Source organism: Leptopilina heterotoma, unplaced genomic scaffold (assembly GCF_015476425.1).
Source record: "Leptopilina heterotoma isolate Lh14 unplaced genomic scaffold, ASM1547642v1 Lhet_6, whole genome shotgun sequence".
NCBI classification, from domain to species: Eukaryota; Metazoa; Arthropoda; class Insecta; order Hymenoptera; family Figitidae; genus Leptopilina; species Leptopilina heterotoma.
Window position 1 is genome coordinate 2796828 of NW_025111137.1, and position 12728 is coordinate 2809555.

General features: G+C 32.7%; 1 protein-coding gene across 3 annotated transcripts in view; it reads left to right on the forward strand.

Moving 5' to 3' along the window:
- Nucleotides 1–12728, forward strand: part of LOC122509159 (inactivation-no-after-potential D protein) — a 131824-nt gene that overhangs the window by 103807 nt on the left and 15289 nt on the right. For all 3 annotated transcript variants that reach the window (XM_043622981.1, XM_043622980.1, XM_043622982.1), the window contains 3 exons: nucleotides 1827–1918; nucleotides 4077–4275; nucleotides 8372–8462. In XM_043622981.1, the coding sequence (XP_043478916.1) occupies nucleotides 1827–1918; nucleotides 4077–4275; nucleotides 8372–8462 (382 nt within the window). The remainder of the gene's footprint in view (nucleotides 1–1826; nucleotides 1919–4076; nucleotides 4276–8371; nucleotides 8463–12728) is intronic.

Genomic DNA, 12728 nt, shown 5'->3' on the forward strand with positions numbered 1-12728 from the left:
TTTTCAGGGTCGCTGATTACGAATCTGGCATCAGATTTTCAAAATTCAAAATGGTGGATCCAATATGACGGTCGAAAAAATTTAAGAAGTTGTGTTAAGCTTCTGAAAATATATTGGATCCGCCATTTTGAATTTTGAAAATCTAATGCCAGATTCGTTATAATCAGCGACCTCGAAAATTCCCGAGTAGGTAATGATTTTCATAAACTTTTTGTCTAAATGCACATTATCTGCTTATTGAATAACTTGCTTGTTTAACTAACATTTAAAGTTATATATGTAACTTTGATAAACATTTTCTTTATTATTGCAAACCAATATTTATGAAAAGCTTAGAGCATTAGCTTCAATCAACCGTTTTTGGCACAATCAATTTACCCCGTGTTAACTCAGGACAAGCCGTAGGGAGGTTAAAGATGTGAATTAGCTCAATTGCAACACTACTAGACACGCAAGAACAGTAATGGCCATGGTTCGATTCTTCTCAACTACGGATTTTTTTAATTTAACTTTTAACTTTTATAATAGTGATAAGGTGCGAATAATGAAAATATCCTCAGGTTAGGTTCTGAACAGAAGAGTGTCAAGTTTTTTAAGTTTTACACTCCTCAGGGTAAATTAAATTATCCTTGTTTCTCCGCGCAGAAAAAGAGGGGGGAGAATTAATACTAAAACATAATGTTGCACAGTGGTATTATTTACAATTTACTGTTCAAAAATATCTAAACCCCAAAATTTTTAACGTATTTAAAAGTTTTTTTTCATTGGCAGAGGATAAAATTTTCGACAGATCCCTCGAGGGCAATTTTAAAACTTTTAATTGTTTTTGATTTTTTTTTAATCAGAGTTACCAAATCAGTATCATTTTTTTGGAGAACTCAAGTTTATTTTTTATTTTTGCTACAGCATTTGATCTGAATCAGCGTAAATTTTATAGTCTAGTATGACCTGTAAAACAATAACAGTTTGGATTTTACTTCGTGAATAGTATAAAAGTTGCTTTATTTGTCTTTTCGTGTACAATAAAAATTTCCCTAAAAAAATTAAATTTTATTTTGAAAACTATTTGTTTCATTAAATTTTCTATAAATGGAAATTTTCCTCTTTTAAAAATTGGTTGTTATATATATATTTACATGGACATATATAGATGTATATATGTATGCATATATAACAAAATCTGTATGTGAGAAAAATAAAGGACCGATTTTAAATTCTAAACGAGTATCGGAACTTCCAAGTTTTCAAAGACCCGTGGAATTTAGAACTCTGCTGAATTGTGGAAAAAACAAAGCTCATTTAAAACTCCACTTTCGTGCAGAGATGCTTTCCAAAAGAGTTTGATTTATATTTTTATATAGGACGGCTTTAAAGTGACACACTTCTTAAAGTTCGAAATATATATTAAGTATATATATTTTTTGTTTCGCAAACAGTGACATTAAAACTTTTTTCAAATATAAATTAGTTTATTGGCCTTCTGCTTCTTTTCATTCTAAAGAGGATCAAAAATATTCTTTTCCAGCTTCTTATTATCTTTATTAAATAGAAATAACCTTCTTTCTCTTTCATTTATTTTTAAAATTAGCAAAATATACAAAAATATTTATTTCTTGAATTCTTTACCTTCATTATATTTTTTCTCTTCATTTGAAAATAAAAAAACTAAAATATTCATTCCCGGGAAAAAAATATTTTCAAGAAAAGAATGAAAATTTAATACTTGTATAATAAACTTTATTATAAATTAAAAAAATTAAAACTATCATAATTTTAATATTATCGAAACATTATTTTTTAGTAAAAGTAATAATTATTTCTTACAGGAAGATGTGGATCAGTCACGTTCGAGGGTGGATTTTGTCAAGCAATATTCGGAGAAAAAATCTGAACCTACTCAACGCAGCTCAATGCGCAAGTAATTTAAAAAAAAAATTTGTTTATTTATACTATATAAAAGTTTAGAATTTTAATTAATTGTTTTCTTTTTATTCTTCTCTTCTTTTGTTTCCTATTAACAACGAGATTTTAAAAGTAATTTATATTGTTCAGGAAATATGATTCGCGTATTGTGCACAAAACAATCTTTTAAAGACGACCTTCCTCATTTTGTAGAATAAAAAAAGAAAAGAAAAAATATTTCTCTGCCTTTACGATTTACTGGATCATAAAAGCTTTCCCCTATTGCCGTGATTAGTCGTGATTGAAAACGAAAGAAAAAAAAATTCAAATCCGGAACTCATATTCTGTTTTACCCGAGAGTTGTCCTTATACTGGATCCTGTCACGAATGGTTTATTTTTAATACATATAATAAATATAAGCTACTTTTAAGGAAATGGGCCATTTTTTTAGAGTTCAAACAAAATTTAAAGAAATTATTATTCAGTAAAAAGATGTCTTAATATTTTCTATATTATTAATTATATTAAATAATTATTTATTATTATTATTATTAATATAATTATATTAATTTTTATTACTAAAAATCTTGTATTATTATTAAAAAATTATGAATTGACCCAGCTGGTCAATTAATTAACTCTTATTGCCCTAGGGTAATAATGAGTACTTTATTGACCTATGCAAGGCTCGAACCAGTGAAAGTATTTAAAAATACGGACCTTAAGGACCAAAAATTAAAAATTACGGTCCGAGTCAAATAAGAGAACATTTTACTTAAAACTATAAATTAAATTTTTTATAACTATAAAACATGAAGATATCAAAAACTTATGGTATTCGACTCGGAGTGATCAATTTATTGATGTTTTATAATAATTATAGATGACCGAGTGATAAAATCATTAGCAATTCAATTATTATTTTCGTGAATTTTTTAACTAAAATTCTTCTTTAAATTGATTATTTTTAATAGTTAATTAAATAATAGTTAATTTAATAGTTTTAATAGAAAAAGTTCTTTGACAATTTTCAAATTCATTTGTTTACAAAATTCAATTTTACGAAATTTCAATTATTCGTAAATTTTTCAATTATATAAGAAAATAAAAACTTAAAATAATATATTTAATATTTAATAATATTTATAATATTTATTTAATACCTAATATATTAATATTCAATTAAACTTTTTCAAAAAAATTAATTTCAAAATTTAATTATTTCTAAAAATTCACAGTATATTGCTTTTAATATTCAATTATTATCTAAAATTTGAACTGAAATTAATTTTTATTAGATAATTCTACTAAAATTCAATTATTTAAATACAAAAATAAATAATTTATTGAATAAATTTATTGAAGTTATTAAATAAATTTCAAATATATGAATTCCTTTGACGAATTTTAATAAAATTTTTAAGAATAATTACATTTTTCGAGAAATTTGATTAAAATTGTATTAAAAATAATTGAAACTCTGCGATAAGTTTTATTATTTGTGAAAATAATTAAATTCCTAAAAAGAATTTTATTATTTACGAAAATAATGGAATCCTTGCAAAAATTTTATTATTTATGAAAATAATTGAATTATTTTGAAGAAATTTGTAAATAATTGAATTCCTATAAAATTTTTATTTATTTATTATTTGAAAATAATTAAATGTTTGCGATATTAAAAATCATTGAATTGAGGAAAATTTTTGAAATTTTGCCAAGAATTGTATTAAAATTTTTGAAAATAATTGAATTTCGGAGAAGAATTTTAATTATTTCTAAAGATAATTGAAATTTTGACGAGAATTTTTCAAAAATTGTGAGCATAATTGAATTTTTGAAAGAATTTTATATTACTTTTGATAATAATTGAATTTCTGCAATCATTTGTAATTTATCTAAAATTCTCCACATTTATCGTACAATTTACAAACTTTTCATCGAATTACGGACTTTCCTGACCTTTTTTGAAAAAAACTGACTTTAAATTGTTTAAAAGCAAAAACGCATTTACCCAAAAATTTAGATACAAATTTATAAACTTTGAAATACTTTAAAAAAGTGAAAAAATAAAAATCTCTTTTTTCTTTTTTTTAGTAGAAAATAAATAAAACATAGTTGAGATAAAATGAAATTTCTAATAAATAAATCAATGTCATGTGGCGTATCTTAGATCTTCTATGAAGAAGTCTATTCGTAAGAAAGCTCCATCACCACCTGGGGAATCCCAAATCATTCGGGAGATCACAGAAGAAGAACCACGAGAGCCAGCAAAACCAGTACCAACGCGAAAATACTCATCTGATGAAAGTTCCGATGAAGAAGACGCTCGCGAATTAGAGGGAAATGTTTATACAAAAGCTGGTGTTGAAGTGAGTATACAATTTTTTTTTCTTTCTTATTATTAAAAAAAAAGAAAAAATTTCCATGAAAAATGATATTTTAATAAAAAAGCAGATGCTTTTTCTATCTGTATACCCATAAACGTACCTATAAATTATAAAAATTAATTTTTTCTTATTATTTTAATCATTTAATTCTTGAAATTTTCTGAGAAAATCTCTCTCCTAATCTCCCTTTGTAAAAAACCATTTTTTGCCAGAAGATAATAAATCCGCTTGATGTACGTTCTTTATTTTTCACGAACAAAAGAATGTACTTTTGATTTAAAAGAATTAAATCCTTCGGGACATTCCTTTTTTTTTAATTGCTCAAATACCATTGTTATACCTACAATAATTAAAAAGAAGTGAACTTCACAAAAAATAATTTTAAAACTGCAAAACTTGACAATACTTATTAAATAGTAAAACGAATGACCTTAGTCTGGAGACTACACAGTTTTTTATTGGGACATTACTTCCCAGACGTTAAACAATTTACTCTAGCTCATAAAACAAATACATTCAGACAAGTGGATTTTAATAAAAAATTGCTTCAACGTTTCAAAATCTAAATAATTTACTCATTAAGAGAATCTATCAAAAATAAAACAACGAACAATCAGAATTAAAAAGCAAAGCATTCTAAGGTTATATTTGTGTTATTTTTACCTTAATTAATAGTTGCTCTTTATTTGTGAAAAACTAAAATCTGTTTTTATTAATTATTTTAGAAGTAATGACGACTTAAGCAACAGTGGTAAATTTCTATTTCAAAAATTACAAACATAACCTCAAATTTGTTTGCTTCTTAGGTAATAATATTTTAGAAAAAAATAAAACGTTTTAAATCACAAATTACTTTTTTTCGTGGGTTTTATTATTAACCGTTACTAAAATAATGACAATAATAAAACAAATAATTTTAATAATAATAATAATAATGAACCTAATCGAGGAAGTCGATAAGGACCCATGGGGTCTGGCTTTTAAAATCGTGACTAAGAAATTAGTGACGAGACAAAAGACCCCCGGCCTGGACAATTCTGGTTGGGTCAGAAAGGTAATAAGTTCTTTGTTTCCTCCTGCAGAGCCATACCTTAGAAGGGACTGGAGTTTTTGCAAAGTCGAAGAGGAAGAACTCTTCACACTTAGTAAACTACAAAAAGCAGGCAAAAGATTGAAAACAGGTAAGGCGCCTAGAATCGATGGGATAAGTAACGAGATCCTAAAGTTTGTTATCGATACTTCACCCCAGATTCTGCTTCGATGCTTCAATCTTTGCCTTGAGAGAGGAGAGTTCTTCCGCGACTGGAAGCGACAGAGGTTAGTCCTCCTGAGGAAAGGTGAAAAACCTCTAGATAAAGTCTCATTATACAGGCCTATATGCCTGCTAGATACGATGGGTAAACTTCTAGAGGATATGGTTCTGCAGAGAATGCAAAGCCACTTGACCGAAGAGAATCGTCTATCCGATCATCAATTTGGTTTTCGTAAAGGCAAGTCCACAGTTGAAGCCATCCAGGCAGTTGTGGATATAGCCAAAGCAGGAAAAAACAAATTGGGACCTGGAAAAAGGAAGAGCTTCTGCGCGTTGGTAGCAATTGACATACGCAACGCGTTTAATTCCGCAAGATGGAAAGATCTCATCGAGTCGATGAAAAAGAAAAACATGCCGCCCTACTTGTTGCGGATAATAGATAATTATTTTAGCGACAGGTGGGTTATATATGAGGAAGACACCTGCACTCTTTGGGAAGAGATGCAGCGTGGGGCTCCTCAAGGCTCGAGGGTGGGTCCATTTGTATGGAATGTATCTTACGATGATTTTCTGCGAATGGATCTGCCCGAAGGTGCGGTGATCATCGGCTTTACGGACGACGCGTTGTTCGTGTGCACTGCCGAAAGTGAAGAGGCTCTTGGGACATTGGTGAACGAATGTCTGCGACTAGCAAAAAGCTGGCTGGATACTAGAGGTCTTGAAATGGCCCTGGAAAAGACCAAGGCACTGCTGGTCACAGACAGACGTGGTTATGAGCTCCCACGAATCGTGATAGACGGATTCGAGGTCAAGTGGAGTAAACAAATTAAATATCTTGGTGTGGAGTTGGATGGAAGGTTAAACTTCCACCACCACATGGCTACGGCGTCAAATAAGGTGATCGAGTGTGCGGCTAATCTTTCACGGCTAATGCCAAATGTTGGCGGACCCCGTGAACAATAAAGAAGACTGGTGGCGAGTGTCGCCCACGCTAAAATGCTTTATGCAGCACCAGCGTGAACCCCATCCCTGAGGAGTAAAATATGTGTGACCATCTGTGAAAAGATACTGTTGGCGCAGAGATCGATAACAACGCGTATCATCTCTGCATATAAGACGGTATCTACGAGTGCTGTGCAGGTCCTTGCAAGTGTCCCGCCAGCAGATCTTTTGGCGAGGGAAAGGGAAGAAATGTTTCTCTTTTCTAAAGAAAGATGTTCCTTGGATGAGGAAATAAGACCAAGCAAGGGCCTGATCCGCAAAGAAGCGAGGCACAGGCTCATAGAAAGATGGCAGGAAAGATGGGATGGTGAGGAAAAAGGTCGATGGACTTATCGCCTTATCCCGGCACTCGCCACCTGGATAAATAGGAAACACGGTCAGGTTTCCTATTATCTGACTCAGGCGCTCACAGGTCACGGGTGTTTTAACTCGTACCTGTGTCGCTTTAAATTACGCGAGGACGGAGGTGTGTGCATATTGACAGTTCCCTGAGGACAACGCGGAGCACACCCTCTTCTCATGCAAGAAATGGGACTTGGAGAGGCAAGCCATGTTCGACGGTGTTAACTGTCAGGTTACACCGGAGAACATGGTAGAGCTGATGACCCAGTCGGAAGAAAATTGGCGGCAAGTCGAGAACTTCGTAATCTCGGTTATGTCGAGGAAGGATCCCGACAGCCGCCAAAAAGCGTAATTTAAACAGCTTTTAATTTGTTTGTTTGTTTTTTTTATTAATTTATTTTGTGATTTATTTGTCCTTATACATTTTTTGGTTTGTTTTCTGTTTTTTATTCGCCTTTTTATAGTTTTGTCTTTTCAACGTTATATAAGTGTTTACTTTTTTTCCTTTTCTTTTTTATATCCGTTTGCAATTTTATCTTTTGACATTTTGCACTTCTTAAAAATTTGTTTTTTTTATTATTGTTGTGCTGTAAATTCCGCTTAGACTTTGAAATAGTTTTAATCATTTTTTTTAACTACGGACGCATGAAAACCGCAGAGAAAGGAAGAAGGTCGCATTAGCGACAGAGTTGGAGCGCCACCCTCGAAGGCTAAAGTGTCACGACAGTTCCGAGGCAGGGTAAAGGGCTCCAGAAGAAGGGTTACGGGTTTTAGTGGGTCGGGCTGGTAGTAGGTCGCCAGTTTATTAAATTTATTAGAACATTTATTTATTTATCTTTTTTTTTAATATTTCCTTTTGTTTCATTTTACCAACACCACATAACCTTGGAGTGCGGAATCCAAGGTATCTGTAGGTAGATTTCCCAAAATTCCCTAAGCAAAAAAAAAAAAATAATAATAATAATATGTTTATTATTATGATGATTATTATTATTTAATTAATACTTATTGCAATAATGATTCTTATTAAACTTTCATAAAAATAATAATTATTATAATAGTTTTTTTTTCTATTAATGTTATCACGATAAGTATCCAATTATTATATAGTGTCACGAGGAATAGAGAATTTTTCCTGACAGTGAAAAATGTTGAATGCACTTTATGCATAATATATTTTGAGTCTTGAGTCTCGGGTCATTATCTCAACTCTTTCCTTTGTGTATTAAAAGTTTGCATTTTATGAAGTCCTGATATCTACTTTTCATTGTTCGTTACCGAATATTCTAAAGGTTTTTTTAATCATTTTTTTTGCCACAATAGACACATAAAGAAAAGTTCTAAACCAAATAAAAAAAAAGTTAAAAAATATTTTATATTCCTTTTATTTTTAATCATAAATTATCGAAATAGTTTTCATTTTAAATTCAATAAACAATATTATGAAAATTTCAAGCCTAATTTTAACATTTTACTTTACAGATTTCAAGGAAAAGTGCTGGCAATGTAAAAAGAACGAAAGCTGAAATTGAAGCTGATACTGAAGAAGAGGATGATTTTGGTTACACAAATAGTAAGAAATTGTATTTCTTTTTACTAATGTGTTGGAAGTTTATTAGGTATTATTTATTTTTAAAAAATTATTACTATTATTGATTTTGTGACTTTACGATAATGATTTAGTTTTTTTAAAGGTATTTTAAGTGGGATCTTTGAAATTTAATTTACTATTGCTAAAACTTGTTAAGGCAATCACTTGTTTCAAAACTGAAACCTTTGTAATATCCCTATTTTTCTCGTTTTTAATTAGTCAAAATGGCGGATCCAATATGGCCGTATTAAAATTTTTTTTTTAATTCATCGGATTTGCTTGAAAAACGTTACTTAGGGGTTTTCGGGGTCGCTGATTGCGAATCCGATGTCAGTTTTTGAATATTTAAAATACCGGATCCAATATGGTGGATAATTTTTAAAAAAATTTTAATTTACCGGATTTGCTTGAAAATCATTACTCGGGGGTTTTCAGGGTCGCTGATTACGAATCTGGCATCAGATTTTTAAAATTCAAAATGGAGGATCCAATACGTTTTTCAAGCGAATCCGGTGAATTAAAAATTTTTCAAAAATTATCCGCCATATTAGATCCGCCATTTTGAATATTCAAAAACTGACATCGGATTCGCAATCAGCGACCCTGAAAACCCCTAAGTAACGATTTTTAAGCAAATCTGATGAATTAAAATTTTTTTTAAATCGGCCATATTGAATCCGCCATTTTGAATTTTTAAAAACTGATACTAGATTTAAAATCAGCGACCCTGAAAACACCCGAGTAACAATTTTCAATTAAATCCAATCAATTAAAAAAAGTTTTTGCAAAAGGTCCACCATATTTGATCCGACATTTTGAATTTTTAAAAATGGACATCGGATTCGTAATCAGCGACACAAAAAACTATTAAAGCTTGTTGAAATATAAAATTTTCTATGCAGGGTAAATTGAACCATTTCAGTACCGATTTCTGCAATTTAATTAAACCGTAGGAGGGTTAAAAACCAAGAAAGAAAAAAGAAAGGCTTGACAATAATACAATGAGTAATGTTGGATATTAAATCTTTAATTAAGAGGAAAACGATTAGAACTGGTCTTGGAACTGGTAGTCGTTATTTCGATCTCCAATCTTGAGTGCAGTGGTGAGCTTAATATAGGGAACCAACGCAACGGTAGGTCTTCTCAATGGTTGATTGTTAGACCGGTTGTTTGTACTAATGAGATATGCTGTATTGACTTCTTGAGGACTTCCGTGTCACTCAGACTATTGTCGCTTCCAAACAGATTTCGATACTTCTTAAAATACATAAAGTGTTTGAAAATCTTGAGACTTTTACTATATAAGATGTTGCAGTTTGTAATGCAAACTAATGTGCTATGATCGATTTCTAAAATTATACTCTTTGTGACTTTGCTTTAGATGACAATGTACTAGGGTCGGTTTTCAAATAAATATTGTCTGCCTAAACGAAACTGTTTGCCCTTTTTATATTAATTACCCCGTTATTTCGATGATTCACGATTTATGTAATTTCTTGTGGTGAAATTGTTTTTCAAATACACGAGCTTTAGGCTTAAAGGTAAGCTTGTGGGATCCGAAAACAGACACCTTTTACTTGTGTTCATAGAATCCTAACCAAAGCCTGCTGGACTTTGCTATTCTTAAAGTCAATTTTGATCGCGTATCCGTAACCCTTTGACTTGTAAAGTGCATTTTACTAACCTCGCCAACAATTTTAATTATCCAATTAGTAAACTTCTCTTTGTCTGAAAAGCCTTCGATTTCAATCCTAATTAAAAAAAGATTCAGCAGAGCCGTTTCATATTGAGAGTCTGCAAACACTTAATACATTTTGTCCCTAAACCGCATTGGAAGATGCGATTGGTTAATTTAATTAAAAATAATATTTTATTATAAGCATCCAAATTGGTTGTTAGTTCGCTTTCCTTTTATGCACTGACAACTCGAACACATCAAATAACAACAGCAACAAACAATCAGAGGCAACTTCTCGAGTGGGAAGATTCCCGCCAAGACTCACGTTGATGCAACGACACTGAGGAAGAGAGAGAACAGAGAAACGACTTACACTCCCCAACAACACTGAATAACTACACCCGAATTGCAACAATTTCCACTTTATTTAAACTCTATACACAAATTAAAAAAGGTTATTAACCCGGAATTATTACACGCTCGTGCCGCGACCGCCGGTAAGCTTCTGCTTGCAAGGCCGCTGGTAATCCTTCCTTGTCACACTCTAACGACGGAAAATCACCTGTAAATAAATTCGTCTCTGGCCGCTAACAATCGTGGAAATTCGTCACTACGCCTCATACTCATCACACACAGTGAGTCTCAACCAGAATCAAATCAACTTTGGAAATTTAAGAAAGAGATACTAACCACAAGAACGTGGGTCCGGCTACAAATATTTAACAAAAAATTAGAATTTTAGTAGAGGTGTGCATTTAATCGAGTCGAACCGAACATTAATCGACTCGACAACAGAAAATTCGAATCGGAGATAATTCGATTCGAATTAGTCAATTCGAAAATCGGCGTTTCGAATTTGGAATTGCACAACTCGACTCGGTCTACTTTCGATTCGAATCGGACAATTCGAAGTTTCGACTTTCGAATTGCACAACTCGATTCAGTTTTCGAATCAAGTCAACCAATTCGAAAATCGAAGTTATACTTCTTCCGAGTCTTGACTTGCTTCTTCTGACCAAATTATTCCTTAGTATAGACATTCGTTCATCTTATTCGCATCTACATGATTTGACCTTACTGCTTCTACGACGGTTTTAAGGCCGTCCATTATTTCCTTCTTGATTGATATGTTGACATTCTTTTGCATCTCTCAGAACTTTGCTGACCATCTCTACTGAAATCTTACCATTCAGATGAGATGCTGAAAACAAACCTACAACAATCTTGATTCGTAATATACAGCTTACACTTCCTCTTCTCCTTGCTTTATCCACGATGATCTATGGAACCTACAAGGCATTGTTGTCTTCCTGCATCCGTGGACTACTGTGACACCTCTCGCACTTGCCGCTTCACGATTGGAACAAGCAGCCTAGGTAGTTGTACGCGAAGTTTCTTCTCATTTGTACATGTATACCTACACGACTCACCTACCAGCATATCAGAGACTCTTGTGACTAGAAACGACAAAGTATAGTGACAATGTATTCCACTTCCGAATGATTCTCTCAAAATGGTATTATTTGACTATGCAGCCACAAAGAGCTGAAGTTAGATGCTCTAAGCATAAGTGTATCTTTTTCTAACATCACGGCGTTGCTCACTTCATCGGAACATTATAAATATGTGTCTCAGACGTTTGCTGTACTTAACAAGTTCTCTTGTGGTGGAACCGGATGCAGAATAGGTCACACGTAATGTTACCGCGTGTCGTAAGAAGCGACTAAAGGGGCTTGGAAGGCCGCTGATACTTACGGCTTTCTCGTAGAGTAGTAGCGTAACAATGATAATGGGCAGTGCCGTGTTGGTCCGGGAAGTATAATATTGATCAGATTCCCTAGGCGGGTAAACGTGTTTTCATCCGACGGGCCTAACGAACCCGGGATACCTGAGTTTGAACGTCTGATTTTGGTGTCGTTGATTCAAATAGGGTTCACCAACTGCGGCGTTGTGTTTAACCGGCAAAGAGAATAGTTAATCCATTATCCACAGCATATCGTAAGAGGCGACTAAGTGGTAATTTATTTTTCTTTTTCGTACGGGTATGGTGATACTTTGATCTGGAAGCAGAACCTCCCACTTCTGACGAGGTATTTTTTTATTTACTGGGGAGAAGAGGAAAATGCTTTTAACGCATGGCCAGGAAACTCCTATTTCGCTGGGGTATGTCGGGCTCAGCACAAAATGCAAGGAAAAAAAGAAGAAATTTTGCATACCTGCTTTAGTCAGTCACCAATACCGACTAAAAACCTCTTCTTGATTCCCCTGAGTTTCGAACCTTATATCCACCTACGGAACTACATTTCGGCTTCAGTCTTCGCAGATGAATGATCTCATTTAGTCGCTGATGCGATTCTTCCGTGCCGCTCTTGTTCTGGCCTTATTTTCTCCTTGTCCTTGAAAAAGCCTTCTTTGCTTCCTCTAGGGCAGTTCTGAAGACTCTGCATCTTCCTGATCCAGCGACATGCTGGACATTCTTCTTTTCGACGAACTTCGCCTGGAATAAGAAGCAGCATGGGCTCTTCTTGCAATCTGCTACCTTATGATCACAATAGCGAGTTTTACTTCAC